The sequence below is a fragment of the Abrus precatorius genome, unplaced genomic scaffold (assembly GCF_003935025.1).
Source record: "Abrus precatorius isolate BTA unplaced genomic scaffold, Abrus_2018 Scaffold8, whole genome shotgun sequence".
NCBI lineage: Eukaryota > Viridiplantae > Streptophyta > Magnoliopsida > Fabales > Fabaceae > Abrus > Abrus precatorius.
In genome coordinates this window covers 543,730-564,450 of record NW_020874428.1, presented here as the reverse complement: position 1 = coordinate 564,450, position 20,721 = coordinate 543,730, and the positions used below count along the sequence as shown (strand labels likewise).

At 32.2% G+C, this 20,721-nt stretch overlaps 2 protein-coding genes across 2 annotated transcripts; one reads left to right on the top strand and one right to left on the bottom strand.

Moving 5' to 3' along the window:
• The first annotated feature begins 404 nt into the window (after positions 1 to 404).
• On the top strand, positions 405 to 6,545 carry LOC113847057 (casein kinase 1-like protein 3). Its single transcript, XM_027475903.1, has 13 exons — positions 405 to 480; positions 781 to 821; positions 1,115 to 1,184; positions 1,273 to 1,421; positions 1,852 to 1,947; positions 2,083 to 2,153; positions 3,684 to 3,745; positions 3,838 to 3,901; positions 4,028 to 4,112; positions 4,333 to 4,459; positions 5,053 to 5,135; positions 5,562 to 5,619; positions 6,251 to 6,545. Exons 1-13 carry the CDS (start codon positions 405 to 407, stop codon positions 6,481 to 6,483), a joined length of 1,215 nt encoding a protein of 404 aa, XP_027331704.1. The 3' UTR covers positions 6,484 to 6,545.
• A 2,858-nt stretch (positions 6,546 to 9,403) lies between these two features.
• On the bottom strand, positions 9,404 to 10,612 carry LOC113847471 (putative RING-H2 finger protein ATL12). The gene has a single exon (XM_027476610.1). It carries the CDS (start codon positions 10,610 to 10,612, stop codon positions 9,404 to 9,406), a length of 1,209 nt encoding a protein of 402 aa, XP_027332411.1.
• Positions 10,613 to 20,721: the final 10,109 nt, after the last annotated feature.

Below are 20,721 nucleotides of genomic sequence, written 5' to 3'. Positions count from 1 at the left end.
AAATTTTTAAGTTAATATTTAAATTATTAAAAAAATATTTTGATACTATTTATTATTGATTTTTTCTTATTTAAAATTTTATTTTATTTACTTTTTATTGAAACAAAGCATTAGTGGTAGAATATAAAAAGGAAAAATAATAGAAAATAAAAAAATTCTTTGGAGAAAGTGACATGGCGGGGTTTTTATGGGCACGAAATGACATGAAAAGTAAAGCAACGCATTCACGCAACCCTGGCTGGAGAATTGTGATGTCCATGTCACAGTTAACACATTTTAAAACAAAACGAAAACTGCAATTCCAAAACTAACCCCATTCTCTTCTCTTCTTCATATATTCCAAAACGATGCAGAACTGAACATTTCAAGAATCGTTCTATCGTTTCCAGAACGTTCTATTTTTCATGGAGAGGCTCGTCGGAGGAAAGTATCAAATCGGTCAAAAAATTGGCAGCGGATCATTCGGACAAATTCACATTGGTCCGAACCTTATTATTATAATATATCTTCAATTTTTTAAATTCCACTCATTAAATTAGTTTTTAATTTTTTTTCACCTTTTTCTTCAAAATTTTGATGTCAAATTAATATGTAAGTATTTTATTTTAGATAATTGAGGGGTAATTATGTAACGCATTAAATTTTTAAGAGACTAGTTTAATTACAGAATATTTAGACAATTAAAATAGTGATGAATTTTTTAAGGAAGTTAGCCTATTATTAAATGTTTTGGAGGATTAATTTAAGAGTCTATTATTATTATTTATTTATTTATTTCAGGGGCACATATCGAAACTTCTGACATTGTGGCCATAAAGATGGTGAGTCGAATACTTCATCGAGTAACTGGAAATTGTGTAACTTCAAATTGAGTAAAGAAAAAAAAAAGTGCTAAAAGCAAAGGGTTTATGCTATTTTATTTTTTCATAACAGGGGATATAGTATTGTACTTCGTTGCAACTGTGATTGGGAAGTAATATTTTTACTAGAAATATTTGTGTGACATTCTTTTTTACTTTCATGGTTAAGATTTCTATTTTGGTGTTTATTTAAGTAAAGGTTGATAGGAGAACAGGAATTATAAATTATAACAGCATTATTTCTTGTTTTATAGGAGAACAGGAAAACCAATCATCCACAGCTAATGTATGAGGCAAAGTTATATAATAATCTTCAAGGAGGAAGTAAGTTGTGTTGATTCCAAATACCCTTGCTACAGTGTGCATGTGTTTTGTTAATTGAATCTGATTAATCATAGTTATGGATTTTAAGGTGGCATTCCAAGAATGAAATGGTGTGGTACTGATGGAGACAATAATGTTCTTGTTATTGAACTTCTGGGACCCAGTCTTGAAGATTTCTTTTTCTTCTGTGAGGGCAAATTTTCACTCAAAACAGTTTTGATGCTGGCTGATCAGTTGGTAATAGTTGATTCATTTTCAGCACTGATTTCTTACGGGTTTGATTTAAATTTTTTTTTCTTTTCTAGTTATTTTTTACAAAAATGTCATCTTAATGTTCTTTTGTTTCTTATTTTTACGGTTTTCTATATAAATATTTGAAAATAAGAAACAATTTTCCTGAATACAGTCTCAATTTGAATTAGGTAATTAAAAAAGTAAAATTTAAAAATAAAAACAATTTTTTCTCAAACCAAACACTTCATAAATTTTCCATGAAACCAGGCTTTTCTCTGTTTTGCAATATATTTTATGTGTGCTGTTGTTACAGTTCTGTCTCTTTAACATTTCCTCTTTTTATACAAAGCTTCCATCAGTGGAGATTTCCAAACACATCAATAGAAACACATTAAACGTAGTGCTTAGCACCTGTTTGTTTAATTGACCACAGCTTTCAAGGATAGAGTATTTGCATTCGAAGGGTTATTTGCACAGAGACATCAAACCGGATAACTTCCTTATGGGTCTTGGGAAGAAAGCAAATCAGGTAGCTTCTTTAGCATTCCTATTTCATTCTCTTTAATATCTAGCTTCTGTTAATACAAATTTTCAATGTTGAAATTCTCTTTAATGCTTCCAATTTTGAATGTATAATTGCTGCAATATGTTACCCTAATTGCAGGTTTATATGATTGATTTTGGACTAGCAAAAGGATATAGGGACCCTATTACAAACAAGCATATCCCTTACAGGTACAAGTTTTCTCTTTGATTATTTTATTTTTATCTAATCACTTTTTCTTTGTCAGTCATATTTTACCATGCGGGAGTGCATATTGTCAGGATTTGTGGTCTCTCAAATCTGCTAACTATTATTCCACCGTATTATATCTTTGGTTAAACTAATTTATTAGTCTTTATAATTTTTTAAAAATTTTAATTAAGTCTTTATAATTTTAAATTTTTTCAATTAAATCTTTAATAATTAACATTATTATATAGCAATTGAGTATCAATAGCATGATATTTTTATATAATTTGACAATCTATCCTTTTCATATTTGTTATTTGTAGTTATATTTCATAAATACTTTAAATTTCTAAATCGTATTATTATTGGGTGATATCTTTAACATCGAATTATTGCTAACACATTTGGATTCTATTTTTTACTATTTTATTATAATAAAATATTTATTATATCAAGTTAGCCTAAAAACTTGAATTTGCAGTGAAATAAATTAAACCCCAAACCTAAACTTTTTGTAAAAATAATTTTCAGAAGTCTTCAGCTTTTAGGGATGACGTCAATATAGTTTGAAAGATATGTCCTCAATTTAATGTTGAATTTATCACATAGCAATATTAGGATTTAGGAGTTTAAAAAAATTATAAATAAAAAATAATTATAAAAAGAGTATTAGAAATAAAAAAATTAAGATAGTAAATTAGAAATGTCATGTCATTGATATTCAATAGAGATATAACGATTTGATTGTTAAAAATTTAATTCAAAAATTAAAATTATAATAATTTAACTTAAAATTTTTAAATTACAAGGACTTGATTAAAAATATATAAAAACTATAGAGGCTAAATCATTAATTTAACCTATATATTTTAATTTGAGACAGTAAATGATGAAAAGCCTTTCTGCTGCAGATAATTTCTCTTGGTGAAAATACAGATTCATTTACATGATAAGATGTTAACTACGTGGAATGGTTTCTTTGTGTTTCTTCATTAGTTTACTGGTTTAGAAAAGCACTAGAGTATTGAAAATTAGACTGTTTATGTACTAGGGTAGGCTTGGTATAAGAAGATACTATGCCAGGGAAAAGTGTTCTTTATTTAGATTGAATGTCCAGTAATCGTGGAACATTCATATTGAGTCTGATATGGATTAAAGGTAAAGGATTAAAAATATTAAAAACCTTCTAATCTCAGTGACTCCCTTCTTTCTCCATGTAACAAAACATTCTCATATTCATTGTACAATATAAGTAAAAGCTTATAATCGTCAGACTTATCATACTTGTCCCTGCAGTAATTTTGCTAAAATATATTTAGTAATTTATTTATAAAGTAAATGCATATTGTTTCTAATAATTGGGAAGCTTTTCAACTTGTACTCTTATGAAATACCAAACAATTTTTTTTATTTCTTCGTTAATTTTATTGATCCATTATCAATGTTACTTGTGCTTTTTCAATTTAAATCTAACTAGGCAGGTTATTGTTTTGTATCTGAATGTTTGCTTTTACCTTGATAAACTCATCCAGAGAGAACAAATGCTTAACAGGGACTGCACGTTATGCAAGTTATAATACACACCGAGGAATTGGTAAGTCTGAAGAATTTTTTTCCTTCATTATGCTTTATAGATTGTAAGTATACATACAATTTTTCTTCAATTTTTTTATTTCACTTCTTCAGAACAAAGTCGTCGAGATGATTTGGAGTCTCTTGGCTATGTTTTAATGTACTTTTTAAGAGGAAGGTATGTCTCATTGTGATGAACCAGAATGTGATGCATCTTGATTTCATTAAAATGTTGCTTTTGAGTGTCAATTGCCCAAGTTTTCCAACTATTTAGGGCTTGACTATTTGATTCTTTCTTTTTTAGCCTTCCTTGGCAGGGTCTGCAAGCTGCCACCAAAGAGCAAAAATATGACAAAATTTGCAAAAAGAAGTTATCAACTCCTATTGAGGTGTGTTCAATTTTTTCCCCTTTTAATGATTCTGTTGCTCTAGTTGTAACTCATATGAACAATTTTATGCTGCATTTTTATTCTAAATGCTAGTTCCCGACTTAGGTTTGGAGACTTGAATCCTTGACTGCATAATCAAATTATGAGCTTTTATAGAATGCTATCACTTGGTTAATCAATGTTCATAGAAGTTTACTGATTATATATTTCATATTTTTAGATTCTTTGCAAGTCATATCCTGTGGAGTTTGCTTCTTACTTTCATTATTGCCGCTCCCTGACATTTGATCAACGGCCAGATTATGGACTTTTGAAGCGCCTGTTTCGCAATTTGTTCACTCGTGCAGGTATTGCCTTCTTTGTTTCATCATATGCAAGCATGGCTTGTTGAAGATTTCAGTCAATTTGCATGTTGGTTGATTTTTTTAGTCTTAGTGGCCATTAACTGTTGAAGTATAGTGAATTTGAGCTTCACTGTTGTGGGTATTGATTATGTCCAAGACATAGAAGTGATTATGTCCAAGTTTAACAGTTGAGCTTTAAAAAAGATTCGACTAAGACCCTAACTAAAGATGTATAGAAGTTTCATATTAAGTATTCAATTTTTCTTCCTTGAACTCTGCTAGATTTTGTACCGAGTATCTCTATTTTGGCATACCTTTATTTACTATTACTTATTGCATAGCAGATCAGACCTACTTGAGTATAAATCCATCTTACATTTCGTTAATTTTGCTGGTTTTATTGTTTTGCACTCTTTATTCATTATCCGAAAGCCTAAAATCAAATGTGCAGGTTGTCCAAATATTATGAATTCTTTGATTTACATCTTAATGCTTGTTAGAATTTGAGAACACAGTATCGTTATGCATTACTGTGTTTTTGGACATCATATTGCATTGGTGGTGGTGTCATCTGTGTTATGATTCTTGTTTGGCAGGATATGATTCTGACTATTTATTTGACTGGACGATTCTAAAATATCAGCAGATGCAACTGCAAAAGGCCAAAAGTCAATCAACTGTTAGTAATTCCTTGGCCTAGTTTACTAGCCATTGTGAATGAATTGCCTTATATAAGTATATCCAGAGTATGTTTGTTTTCATTTTTAAAAAAAGTTTTCCCTTTTTAAAACCAAAAAATACACTTAATTTTTAATTTTAAAAAGTGAAAACTCTTTTTAAAAAGAGAACAAACATGCTCCGGTCTCCACCTTTTTGTTGTCTAAAGTTTTCTTTAAATTTGTTCTAATCTTCTTCCATTCTGATCACATATTCTTTTTTTTTTACATCATAACTTGGAAACCTTTTGAAAATTTTACCTTCAATTATGGCATTCTTAATTCCATTTGCAGGAGTGTGAAACGTTATATGGCTTTTCTGATATCTTAATCTTAGGTATTATTTGATATGTACTGATTTTATTTAATATCTAATTTTGCAATTGCAGCCTCCAGTTGCTGTACCTACCGGCCTTGAACCAGTGGATATGGATAATAATAATAAAGGTAAATTCAGTCCTGTATTTGAAAAATCAAGTCTCCTAAAATTGGCAAGTTTTTTCAAGAAAAATAGTGTTGTATTAAGTTGTGTGATTTCCAAGCTAAGGTTGGTATTTCTTAGCAGAATGAGTTAGGAAGTTGAGGTGATATTTTAATGCACATTCTGAAAAGGAAAAAAAAAACGAAATATTTTGAATGAATACTTGGCGTGGATTATTTTTAATGGATATTTTCTGTCAAAATAAAATTAAAATATTACAGCTATTGGTCAGTATGGTTAGCTGTTTACCAATTTACTGTTTTCATAGGTTTTCTTTGTTTGATAATGGATTCTTATTTAGCAGTAATAGTTCTAAACTTAGATAGCTTTACCCCTCTATTTTTAAGAGGAGACACAACTAGAGAAAGAAAGAAAAAAATTGAAATTTGAATTGAAGAGAAAATGGGAGGAAAGAAAATTTTGAATTTTTGTTTCTAAAATCAACTTCTTTCTCTTCATTTTCTCTACAATTACACAAAAAGAAAATTCATTGTTATCTGTGTTTTCTCTGTTCTCTATTTTCTTTCCTCTAATCCAAGTATTGTGAAGGAATGCTTCTCTATAGAACACATCTTGATGCCTTAATTTCTTTTTCAGGAGTCAATGATTCCTCTCAAATTGCTGTGGCAACACTATCTAACAAAGTCGATAGTTCACGTGTTCGGATGAAGACAATGGTATCTAATGCTCAGAATGCCAAGACTCCAACAGAGAAACATGTATACATCCTGATGAAAATTTCACAGTTGTTTTCTTTACTCTATCCATTTTTTCATAAACAAAAGGAATTAACTTATATTTTGGTTCCTTTAAATGTGTTTCAGTCATAGTCCCTGGTTCAAACTAATGTCATGTTTCATTGCTTAAATTATTTAAACTCATTTCATATTACACATTTTGCAACCTCAAGTGGGAAGTAACATGGAATATATTAGAATAATTTAAGAATTGAATTGCTTACATAATCTACTTAAGGACTAACTTGGGAGTGAAATACATTTACCAAATTACTATTTTACATTTTAAGATGCCTTGTTACTCTTTACTTGCTGTATATACTTCTTTCATTTTATTTATAAAAAATAATTATTACTATTATTTTTGTTCTAATTATAAACAAATTAAAATTCATTTTTAGATATATTAATTAGTAAGTTTTTATATTTTTATTTAAATACTCATACATTAGCTATATTAGTGGATATATTAATTAATTTAATACATGAGTGGATGATTTGATTATTTATTAATATAAGTATTTTTAGAATATATTATAAATTTATGACATTTAATTATATTTTATTAGTTTTGATGAATTAATTATTATTTTTTTATAAAAAGGATCGAAAAGAATAAGTGTTAATTTAACTATACTGATCCTTTATATTTTGCTGAAGTAATTCATTTGATTGGGATAAAACAATTGCAGACTGTGAATAAAGGTTCATCTATTTTGACTGCCATGCCAAGAGTTTCCACAGAAAATGTCACAAAACCAGAAAGGCCTGTAGCAACCTCGAATATGGGTCATGCTCCTTCACTACGCCGAATTTCATCAACCAAATAATAGGTAAGTGAACCACTTATCTAGAATTTGATTCTGAACTAAATGCTTCAATTGATATTAATCAATAAACTAATCCATAATTTTAAGAAACATCACTTTTATCTTTATTTTTTTTTTAAATATTCATTTTAATACTTTGTACTCTATTTTTTTTATTGTCATTCTGTATGTTAAAAATAAAATAAAATAAATGTCATTTATAAAGTAAAGACTTAGATTTAAATTTTTGTATGATTAGGAATTAAATTGATTGATGTTTACAATTTAAGAAACTAAAATACATTTTTTTAATGTTTATTAGGTAAAATGAGTAAATTAGTTTTTAACTTTATATTTCGTTTTACTTTAATTTTTTATTTTTATTCTCTAACTTTTTAAAAATGTTTCAAAAAAATTCTTCTCAACTTAAAATGCTAAATTTGGTTAACCTTATATGTTTTTGTAAATATTGTTAATGCATGTATTCTATCTTCTTCAGGTGTTATTTCATCGTTGTCCTTTATGCTTTCTGGACGTTGATTGTGTTCTTATTATATAAAAAATGCTACAGACCAGCTCAAGAATACTTAATTTGTCATTTCTCAGACACGGAATTTGAAGCAGTGACTTGCATGTGTTTTAACTGTTGCAAATGTCATGGTATCTTCACAAGACAAGGAAGATGGCATACCAATCTTCGTAACAAAGGTAAATGCCCCCATTCAAGACTGTAGAAAGAGGGAAAGTAAGGGTTGTGGAGAAAATTGAAGATCATTGTATAATGGTAGATCTTGATTGGTGTCAGCCAAACAACACTCTGGGTCATTGTGGGAGTTGCATTGCTCTACTTTTATGATTAAACATGCATGCATGGGTGAGGATGAGAGGTTGTGAGAATCCTTCTATTGCTCAATTAATCAATTTTTTGTTTCTCTTTGAAGCATTTGCCACAAATTTGGTTGCCTTTTACTATGTCCACTTGTACAGTTTAATTTGCTGGTGCAAAAACAAAAACACATTCTACTCTCTGATTCACAATCCCAAATAACAAAAACACAGCCTTTTATTGTAAATAAACCTTTTCTTTTGTAATTCTTTTTGGAATAAAATAAATATTTTCTAAAGTTAATTTTAATATCACATAATTAATGATGATGATACTTTCCTCAAGCATAATAGATTTTTGAATTTGACTATAGTTTCAAAAGATATTTTTCTTTTTCTCTTTCAAAATTATTTAAATTTTGGTGTTGACTAATTCTATTTTTTTATCTCCTTTTATTATTCTTTGTTATAACAAGTTATGATAATCATTACTTTCATTTTCTTCTTTAGTTATTTTAACCATTTGTCATTATTATTATTATTATTATTATTATTATTATTATTATTACCGTAACCTTTATATTGTACTTCTATTATTACTATTAATATTGTTATCGTGGTCATTAATTAATAACCACTACGATTATTAATTAATTAATGTTATTACTATTGTTATTACTAATATCAAAATCATTATTTCTAATCGTTTTGATCATTTATTAATACAATGGAATAATGAACAAATTTTATGTGGTCAAAAGGCCTCTTAACTATTGAGTGATTAATTCAAATCATACATGCTTTATTTTTCATAGATAAAATTTGAAATTTAAACTTTATGTATAAAAAGAAGAATATTAAAGAGTTGATCTAAAACAAAGTTTAGTTCAATTATTATATTTAAAATTGAATGAAACTAAATCAAACCACAAATATACTAATTTTATGTTAATTTTTTGTATTTTATCCTTGTATACTACTTTTAAATATATTTTACTTGTATTTTTTTTAAATCTTGAAATTAACTTGAATTAAATTATGATTTATAACGAAACTCAATACTTTAACCAGGTTTTTTTTTTCATTTTTATATAATTAACTTTAATTTAATCGAACTACGAAAACTCCTAAGTTTCGGTGCGATTCATCGAAGAGAAAGAGAACTACGTTGGGTCATGATTATAACATCCATGATTTAGAATCCTTCGATTGAAAAGAACAACCAAGATATTTAAGCCATTTCCTTTCCAGAATTGATAATAGCAATTAATACTTTATATATTCATAAAATTTGGAGTAAACAGTAATAGATCATCAATGAAAACACCCTCCAACCCTTAAAAAAAAAAAGGAGTAAATGCATAAAAGTTTTGTGCTGTTCAAACATTTAAAGCCATACTTTTGTGATCTAATTCTCTCGAGTTTCTTTCTTGTCTTGAAAACCTTTTCACTGTTCGTTGAGCAATTGGCAACCAAATCCTCCTCAGCCTCTCTTCCCTCCCATTGTTCTCACTTGATGCCATACCTTCTTTCATTCCATTGTACTCGTTCATTTCTATGAACCTTGGAACATGAGCAATCTCAGACATAGATCTCTTCTTAGCAGGATTCATTGACATAAATGAATTTTCATCCTCATTGAAAGAAGTAGTGGAAAGAAACCTTGAACTTTCACAAAACTTTTCACTGTTTGAGGCACGAAATCTTGTGCTTGACATGTCATGAAGCATCTCACTGTTCAATAATAACATGTCTGAAGAATTAAGATCACTCCACCTACTCCTTGTAACAACATCAGAGATCACAATTTTGTGATTGAACTTGTGCACGTGTTTCTCATTTGCACAAACCTCTTGATCAATGAGAGTTTCTTCTTTGTTGCTCCTACCCAAATTCCAAAACCTGCTTCCAATGTTAAATCTTGATGAAACTGAAGACCCTCTATGGGAAGGTTCCCTCTGAACAAAGATTTCAAGGTTTGTTGTGTCTTCAGATAAATTTGAAGGAATTCTTAGGAACTTTGAGCTGAATGAATAGGTGAAGTTCTTGATGTCTAAAGGGTCAACATTGTTCCTGCAAAGAGGGCAATTAGAGTGATTTTCAAGCCACTTGTCAATGCAGTTCATGTGGAAAGCATGTTTGCACTTTGGCAACAGTCTAAGAATCTCAGTGTCCTCAAACTGTGAAAGGCAAACTGTGCATTCAAGGCCTTGTTTGGATCCCTTATGGGAAGAGAACCTGAAAAATGGGAGTGTTTGAATCACTTCTCTATCTATCCCTGAAAGCCTTGACCTTGTGTGAGTTAGTGCTTGAAAAGTTGGTAAATGATGGTTACTTCTGTGGAAAAGTTCAGAAGTGTTTCTACGAAATCTTACATATGCGAGTAAGAGAAAAGTTAAGGTGAACAATATTGAGAGGGCCACTAATACAACCACCTTGTTTGGATGAACAGGTCGGGACAAATCTGGCATGGTATCCGTGTCACTGTCTTGGGCCTCAACATGAAAAATGAAAGAAAGAACCATCATGAGCTCTAGCGAGTTGGTTTTCTCAAAAGGGTAGATATAGAAGATGTTGCAATTGCACATATTGTTGGGATCTTGCTAGGATACTGATTCTCTCTGGGTTTTTTTTTTTCTCTCTCAAAATGAACATAACATGGTATAATTTCATATTTAGCACAGCATCTTTACAGTTCTATATGTCCAACAAACTTAGCCAATTAATGTCAAAAGGTCTCAATCTAGTCTTTTAATTAATATTATCAGTCCTCAACCGGGAAGCTTTATCTGTTTGTTGGTTTGTATAATGAATGCATTTCGCAATTAATTAACAATAACTTAAGATTAATGAGGACATAAGGATGCACCATCTAGGAACTGTGTCTGACCATGAAATAGAAATAGAAACATAGTTTATGATTTTATGTTGTATAACGGAACATAAAAATAGTTGTGTACTTGTCAGGAAACTGTCCCAGTTACGTATCGTTTACTTTTATATTGAATGATCCATTAGCATGATAATCAACTCCTTTTATTGATATCTACTCTGGGTCAAGAAATAGGGTAGAAGCTTTTGAATCCTACAAATTACTTTTGTCCCATTCAAGCCCATATCTTTTAGAGGAATTAGTCATACAATGAAACCTCTGTTTATTGAAAAACAGGAAGGAAAAAAAGTTTAGAACCTGAAAATCTCATCTCTTTCCGGAACAAAATTTTGTTCAACTACTTTTCTTATGGAATTAGCAATTTCTTGTACAAAATTGGAAACAAAACTAGATATGGACCTGCAGTACGCGTAAAGTACACAAGTGAAACTTTATATTTGATTTAACTAAGTTTTTGCTCCTTTAAAAATTATGCTTTTTGTTTAATTTATTATTTTTAATTTATTATTATTAATTTCAAACAAATCATTCCCACTAAATATTATAAAAAATTGCATTTGATCCCATTAAATAACATGGATAAGGATAAGGGTCTGTTCCAGTTCAGGCAAAAACTGGACATCCAATTCTATTTTTATTTAAACTAATTTAAATTCACTTAAAAAAACTAAATTTTTATACAAATTGTGGAGAAGGAAAGTAGAGATTATGGGAGGTGGGGGTAGGAAGTTGAGAAAAAGAAATAGAGTGGAGTGAGAGTAGGAGGGGGTTGAGCGGGGAAAGGAACTGAGTGGGAGAGGGAGAGCCAGAGGAGGCAAGGAGAGCAAGAGTGAAGAAGTGAGGCTAAGGGAGAAAAGTAGGAGCGAATTTTATTTACATTTAAATAAATTTAGGTTTGCTTAAATAAAAATAAAATTTAACCATTCAATTCTCATGTAAAATAAAGCAAATTTATATTCCATGAGTAGGGGGTGAAAAATTAACAAGTCAAGCTTTGAAAGACATAAACCTATTTAACTCTTAAATTCAAAGTCTAAAGTTAGTTATTTACATCAAATCATTATTTTATTTTTATTTTTTTCTTAATCTAGTGATTTTAAATGTTTCACTTTGCCTGCAAGTTTATTTAAAATTCTACTATATAATCTAGTTTTAATTTTTAATATTTTGAAGATTAGTGGTTTCTTTTTTTGTCAATGTTGTGTTTCTATTTTAAAATTTTACATATCAAATTGTATTATTTATTTTTAAAAATTATTTTATTAATTAATTTTACATATGTGTCATATTTTTGTTTTTGTTTCAAAATTTCACATATTAAATTGTATTATTTATTTTTAAAAATTAAATAAAAAATATATAAATAAAAATTAAATTATTAATTAATTTATCAATTTTATATGTAATATTTAAGTATATTATTTTCACTAAACCCACATATAAATTATTTAACTTCACAATATAAGAATGATTTCATTTTAATTTAGAATACTAAGCAAGATATTAGAAGTCTTACCATTAGCTACCAACTATATTAGAAAAGGAAGGGAAGAGTCAATAATTCAAAAGGATTGATAATTCTGTACAAAATAAATAAAGATTGCTTTTGAGATGAAATCTGGATGTTTCACCAAAATGTTTCAACATACCCATTAACAGTAGAAGACAAGAAGACCAGATAAGGGCCAAGCAAAGACTTCAGCACCGGCAATGGAATAGCAGCTGCTTCATCAAAAAAAAAAAACAGACACCAAAAACCTAGCATAGACCCAACGAACATTTTCAGAAGTTCAAAAAACATATCAACCTTCCATTTAAATTCGACTAATATCTATGTTGTCAAATTCAACTAACATTAAGATGACAAATAAATCATTTGAAATGAGGGGCTGGAAATTCTTAAAATCCAAAATTTAATCGATTAACAGTGGTAATAATCGATTATATTGTACATGTTGTTCCGTTAGCTGTAATAATAATCGATTATATATTTACACTTTGGGGTTTATGTGCTCTTGGTGCGGTTTGTGTTTTTGAGGCCTATGTTAGTGTTGCTTGTCACGATCTTTTTTTGTAAAAACTAAAGAATAATAACATCATGCTAACAACATAATAAATTATTTTACACAGAACCTGCCCAAACATACATACTTTCATTCATCACATACATGTCCATTACAATATCTTCAATACATTTATCAAAGTACTTAATACAAAATAATAATAATATGTCTTCGCCGAGATAATATCCTGTGAAATATACAATGCAAGTCATAGGGAAATATACAGTGCAACTTAGTATATACATAAGCACATATACCAAAAGAAATATGATGAGAAAGCACTGAAAGTCGAGCAAGCTGCTTCTTTGGTAAACAAAATGGCACTTTTTTCATAAAAAGAATATCAAGTGCATTAATCAACTCTACATGCTTCAAAAGCAGCCCTTAGCATATTAGAAGAACCTGAAATAAGACTTGATCGTCAAAACATAGACATAGATGGTCCACTAAACCCATTGTTTTTGCATTCATTGCATGTCTTCTTACACGAATCTAAAAGTAAAAAATTAAATTTAACCATGCATAAATAAAAGCTCCTAACATACATCATAAACTGAATTATTTACAACAAGCAGGAAGACACGTTATATACAATGCAAGTCATAGCGAAATATACAGTGCATGGGTAAGGGTGCAGTATTCAAGACGGCTTCAAGAACAGTTCAACAACAACAGCTTTGGGGTTCAAAACAATTATATGGAAAAGAAATTTGAAGATCAGGAAACTAGAGGTAAGTTCTCAAAAGTTTATTATTTTTACTGTACAAGGCTAAATATTACTATATTGCCAATTCTCATTTCCCATTTCCGTTACCCATTTCTTTTTATCAAATATTAAATTCAAATGTAAACTGGTCCTAAAAAATTTTGTTCATATTTAAAAAAAAAAACATGTTATACATTCAAACCCTAAAATAATTGTCCATATCTAAATTTAAATTTAATACGTATAAAAATATTTGCATATAATATTTGACTTTGGTATCTACTACCAAGAATAATTATTAAAAGCATTCAAGAATAAAGATTAAGAAAGCAATAATAAAATTAAAATAGAAAAGTCTATTTTGGTCCAACTGCTAAATTACCAATTACCATGCCAATTCCATTGCTGACCAAAATCCAAATCATTCTCAGCCCAAAAGTACAAAACACGATTGAAGCCTCTGCCATCAAATGGCTCAGCCGTTGTCCAAAGGCTGAGCCCTTTTTGTATGAAAAGCTCTCCGGAGGCAATGACACCATCATCCTTGAGGTTTTGGTATAACATAACCTCTTTTTATCATAGTTCATACAACTTCCTGTTTTTACAAATTCTAACGTGCTATTCTATAACAGAGAGTTGTATGAAGTACGCCAAAAAAAGGTTATAATGTTTAGTTTGCCTTCACAAAGCAAAAGTTGGCCAACAAAACCTAAGCCATATAATAGGAAATAACTTTAATGAAATGTTTGATTAATGTAATACTTCATAATCAAAACAAGAACTAAAAAACAAAATAAGGATTAAAAGGTTCCAGAAGGGCCCTTAGTGAGAGAGGGAGAAGAAAGTGGGAGGTTTACTTTGTCTGCATTGAAGTCGAGGTCGTTGGTGGCCATGGTTGAATTTGTCGAAGACGGCGACAGAGAGAGAGGAGGAGACATTTTTTAGAAATCCTTTTAACCTGTTTAACCAGCAGACCACGAATTGAAGGATAAATCCTTTACGCTACTCACGGATCTTATTTATAATTAAAATTCATATGTATTTTTTTACCCATTTTTATTGTAAAAATCTTTATTTAAATTATAAAATAATTGTTTTTAATTAAACTTTTTTTTTTAATATTTAAATGGGCTCCCGATCCAGCCTGTTTAACTGTGGGTTTTCCGGGGCCGGTTGTAGCAATGAAAAGAAAGAGCTATTCTAATTAGGATGTTTAGATTTTCATTTTGGTGGGCCGGTAGCAACTTGGCAAGCAACATTTTCATTAAAAACAAGAAATTATTGACTTGTAATGTGAATTCTGTGGATGAGTATGATTGATTTTGTGGGTACTTCAGGTGGGTTAAACATGGAGTATATGAGATAAACAAGTACATGGGCCTAAGACCAAGTTGACACGAGAGTCTATTAGATGAAGTAGTAACATGGTCCTTTAGGATGAACAAGCACAGGCATGAAGCTATGAAGTGAGTAGCTACAAGAGCTTGTGAGATGCCACAAACAATTACACAAACAATCAATTGTGATTATGTGAAAACATGTCATATTAGTAATAATTTTTTAACCTGCTGTAGGGGATATTCACTCTCTGTATGCGGTATATTTGTTGTTATATAGTCTCTAATAGATAGACACTCTAATCTACCATAACTTTCTTCCGAGGCGCATCTTGGCATCACCATTGAGTATCTTTCAGCAGCTTGCAAAATTACTCTTGTCGTATTGGAATTCAAAGAAAAGTTTGAATCAGGCTGCTTTCAACAAAAAGCCACAAAAAAAAAAGGTTAACATCAAAATACTAAACACAAAAATATAATGTTAGTTAGAATTATACGTAAAAAAATATAATGTTAGTTAGAATTATACTTACTCTTCCTTTGTCCAAACTAGGAGCTGGATAAAAAAAAAGCATGGAAATATTTGCATTATTGTTAGTCATCTCTGTAAGTTTTCTTTTGTTTCTTTTGCTTCTTTTGCTTGATTCAGAGGTAGAGAATATATAAGAAGAGTCTACATATGTTCTTTTGTTTCTTTTGCTTGATTCATATCAAAGTTTGGTAATGGAAGAATTTGATGATTCTATTTGATGATGGACTAGTCATATATATATGTACATATTACAGACAAAAAGCTATTTTACAGGCTAATCAACCAAAATGGTTCCTATGAATATGCTAAAAGAATCAGCGTGATTATGTTGAATGATTCCCTTGATTTGGCTGTGATTTGTTGATCAAATCTCGTCCAAGATTGGCAGCATATCAGGATGATTGTGCTGATATATATATGAAATATTTCCATATATAGATCACCTCCAATACCCCCCCTCAAGTAGGTGCATGAAGACTATGAATGCCCAACTTGCCAATTAGGGAGTGAAATTGTGTGCGTCCAAGAGCCTTTGTATGCAGATCAGCTAACTGGTTATGAGTTGAAACATAGGATGGCTGTATGACACCAGTAGTTACTGCATCACGCACAAAGTGACAATCGACCTCTATATGTTTTGTGCGTTCGTGGAAGACCGGGTTCTTTGCGATGTGTAGTGCGGCTTGACTGTCGCAGAAGAAGTGAATAGGGGGCCTGTGAGATATCCCAAGGTCACTCAAGATACTTTTCAACCATTTAAGTTCACAAGTAGTAGTGGCCATGGATCGATATTCAGCTTCTGCCGACGAACGAGAGACCGTATGTTGTTTCTTGGTTTTCCAAGACACCGGCGAATTACCAAGGAAGATGATCCAGCCTGTGAGAGACCATCGGGTGAGAGGGCAGCCAGCCCAATCCGAGTCGCACCATGCAGAGAGAAGAAGGTTGTTGTCATTTTGTAATAGAATTCCTTGGCCAGGGTTGCCTTTCAAATATCGAACCACACGTAAAGTTGCATTCCAATTATCTTCTTTTGGTTGCTGCATAAACTGTGATAGCGTATGAACACAATAGGATAATTCAGGTCTCGTAAAACATAAATAAATCAGTCGACCAATGAGACGCCGATAACGATCAAAATGAAGGAAATCTGGTCCATCAGCAAGGGCAAGGTGGTGGTTTTGTTCGATTGGGGTAGCAGTAGGTTTTGCACCCAAGAGACCCGTTTCACTAATGATGTCCAATGCATATTTTCGTTGGCACAAATAAATACCAGTGCTAGAACGAGCAACTTCAATTCTAAGAAAATATTTGAGTGGACCCAAGTCCTTCATATGGAAACAAGCATGTAGATAAGCTTTGAAATGTGCAATTGCACCACAATCATTTCTGGCCACAATGAGATCATCCACATATATTAAAACAACAATATTAATCTTCAACTTGTTCAGCACAAATAAAGAATAATCACAAAGGGATTGCACAAACCCATAGCCTTTCAAAGCTTGACACAGTTTAGCGAACCAACAACGGGGAGCCTGCTTGAGCCCATAAAGTGACTTTCGTAGTTTGCAAACAATTCCTGGTTGAGACACATTAAATCCTGGTGGTGGTTTCATAAAGACTTCTTCTTGTAAATCACCATGCAAAAATGCATTATGTACGTCCATCTGGTGTAATTCCCAGTTCTTGGCAGCTGCTATTGCTAGCATAACACGGACCATCACCATTTTAGCTACCGGTGCAAAAGTTTCCATGTAGTCGATTCCTTCAACTTGATGGTTTCAAAGAATTACCAATCGTGCCTTGAATCGTTCTATTGTTCCATCTGATTTTCTTTTTATTTTGTAAACCCATTTGGATCCAAGTGCCCTTTTTCTAGGAAGAAGTGCCATCAGCTCCCAAGTTTCATTGCTTTCAAGTGCAAAAATCTCATTTTGCATTGCTTTCTTCCACCTCACATCTTTCATCGCTTCTTTGTAAGCTACTGGTTCAGTCTCCTGTTCAAGGGCTGCCAGAAAAGTACGATGGGCCAAGGAAAAATTATTACAATCCACATATTGTGTAATAGGATAAGGATTACCTGAGGATGGAGACGGTGAGGGGAAACATTGAGATGGGCTTAATTTGTGTATTGTATGAGTCACATAATCCCGCAGCCGAGAGGATGGCTGTTTTTGTCTTCTTCCTCGACCCATTCGGTCAGTTTCTGATGCGGTCAAGTCGTGGGTGTTGCTGGTCGAGGGATTTTCTTGCATGTCACTTGCTGCAGGAAATGTGGGCACGTCATCTTTAGCCACAGGCGGTGTGCTGCTGGAAGAGGACAAGGCCGCCTCGTCATCGCTGCCCCCCTCACGTCGAGGGTTCGATCATCATCTTCAACATTGATGGGAATATTGAAAATATGGGGCACGTTGTGGAAACTAACTTCATCATGTGTTTGACTGAAAGGAAAGGTATGTTCAAGGAAGTGAATATCACGAGAAACAAATGTTTCTTTTGTTTCCAGATCAAAGACTTTCCACCCTTTTTTCCCATAAGGGTAACCAATGAATACACATCTGTTGCTTTTGGGAACAAATTTGTCGCCTTGTCTTCTTTTGTTGTGCACATAACATAAGCACCTAAGTATCCGGAGATGTTGGAGAGAAGGAGGCACCTCATAGAGTACTTCAAATGGAGTTTTTCCACCCAACACTTCGAAGGGAATCCTGTTGATCAAATAGCCAGCTGTGAGAACACATTCTCCCCAAAAATCAATTGGAAGATTCCCTTGAAACCTGAGCGCTCGTGCGACATTCAGAATATGTCTGTGTTTTCATTCAACTCTCCCATTCTGTTGTGGTGTATTAACACAAGAAGTCTAAAATATTATTCTTTCCTTCAAAAAATAGGTTCTTAAGCCAAAGAATTTGGTACCATTATCACTTCTGAAAATTTTGACATTTTTATTGAATTGTCTCTTGATCAAAGCAAAGAAATTCATAATAGATTTTGAAACTTCCCTCTTATCAGCAAGAAGGTAAATCCACACACTGCGAGAGTAATCGTCTACTATGGTCATAAAGTAATAAGCTCCACATGACGATGGAGTTCTATATGGACCCCATAAATCACAATGTATCATCTCAAAGACATCACTGGCTCTGTGTTCACTAATAGGAAATTTTTCTCTGGCTTGTTTAGCTCTAAAACATACATCATAATTTTTATTCACCAATTCTTCACAGTTATTTTTATTGACACCACAAATGGACTCTGTAATTCTAAATGACGGATGACCCAAGCGTTTGTGCCATAGCTCTACTCGGTCTGGACTTTCTGCCTTGTGAGTTTGTATTCTTTTTCCACCACAAAAATAATAAAGCCTATCTTGACGTTTACCCGCACCAATCACCATCCTCGAAATGCGGTCCTGCAATACACACAATTTATTAGTGAATTGTACAATGCAATTTGATTCATCCACTAGCTGTGATATAGAAATGAGGTTGCATTTTAATTTTGGTACAAAGAGGACATGGCTGAGTTTCAGCCCTCCTCCTAGATGTATGGTTCCCTCCTTCGTGGCATTAGTGTGTGCTCCATTCGGTAGTCCAACTGGACAAGGAAGGATATCACACACATCATGCATTCCTTTCATGCTTCCAGTCATATGATTAGAAGCTCCAGTATCAATAATCCATGGCACAATTTGGCAAGTACCTGTCATTTTCTCATTAGCTTCAGCTTTATTTAGTATGTCCATCAATCTTTGCCATTGATCGGTTGTCAATCCAGTTAGGCCAGCTTTGTCTGTGTCTGTCACAGGTTCAAATGCACCACCATTTGTACTTGTTTGAGCTGCATTGGCTTTTGCTACTGCTCCTCTTCCTCGTCCTGTACCAGCTCGCTGTGGTACCTTGGGCTTCCCATCACCTTTAGGTCTCTCACCCCACCATTCAGGATATCCAATTAATTGAAAACATGCATCAGCAGCATGTCCTATTTTGTTGTAGTTGCTGCAGATTTGTGACTTGTCTTTTCCTTCCCATCGACTCCTTCCTTTAGCCTGTGCCGCAAGACCCACAATTTCACCATGTTCTTCTTGCACTCGTGTGATCATGTGCACGTGTTCCTCTTGAATTATAATCGAGTATACTCGATTCAAAGAAGGCAATGGATCGCATGTGAGCAAATTCGAGCGCACCGTTCCGTATGTGGCATCATCTAACCCCATAAGGAGTTGGTGCACCTTTTCTTCTTCTCTCCGTTTTTCCAGCTTAGTGAACATATTGCAAGTTCAGTTAGCACACGTACAAACTAGAATCTTCTTATAGTCAACGAGCTCATCCCATAGTGCCTTTAACTTTCCATAGTATGCAACTATGGCCATCCCTTCTTGCTTGCATCCAGCCAGTTCTGATTTTAGCTTATGTATTCTCGGACCATTGGCAATCGAGAACCTTTCCTTGATATCATTCCACAATTCCCGTGCATCTTCTACATATGAGATTGTAGAGCATAATTTTGGCTCTATAGTATTCAAAATCCATGAAATTAACATAGATTGGACTGTCCACCAATCTTCTATTTCGATTGTCCCTTCCTTTGGTCGCTTGACTGTGCCCTCGACAAATCCCCACTTTCTTCTAGCACGCAAGGATGTCCGCATGGCACGAGCCCATTCTTCATAATTTTCTCCTCGTAGTTGAACTTGAGTTATAATGTTTCCAGGATTATCGCTGGAACTGAGATCATAGGGAGAGATCACACGTTTCCCTTTGTTCCCAGATTTATCATCATTCACCACAGGTTGATCAATTTTTCCATCGTCCCTGTTATCTTGCTCTGATGCCATATCAAAGTTTGGTAATGAAAGAATTTGATGATTCTATTTGATGATGGACTAGTCATATATATATGTACATATTACAGACAGAAAGTTATTTTACAGGCTAATCAACCAAAATGGTTCCTATGAATATGCTAAAAGAATCAGCGTGATTATGTTGAATGATTCCCTTGATTTGGTTGTGATTTGTTGATCAAATCTCGTCCAAGATTGGCAGCATATCAGGATGATTGTGCTGATATATATATGAAATATTTCCATATATAGATCACCTCCAATAAAAATTTGTGGATGTAGATTAGATTTTCAAAAACTAGGGGTGTGCATGTGGA

Excerpts from the sequence above, each read along its gene's own strand:
- LOC113847471 (XM_027476610.1), bottom strand. The coding sequence starts at position 10,612 with ATGTGCAATTGCAACATCTTCTATATCTACCCTTTTGAGAAAACCAAC.
- LOC113847057 (XM_027475903.1), top strand. The coding sequence starts at position 405 with ATGGAGAGGCTCGTCGGAGGAAAGTATCAAATCGGTCAAAAAATTGGC. Across the intron at positions 1,185-1,272 it reads TAATAATCTTCAAGGAGGAA|GTGGCATTCCAAGAATGAAA; the intron begins GTAAGTTGTGTT and ends ATGGATTTTAAG. Across the intron at positions 5,136-5,561 it reads AGGCCAAAAGTCAATCAACT|CCTCCAGTTGCTGTACCTAC; the intron begins GTTAGTAATTCC and ends TTGCAATTGCAG.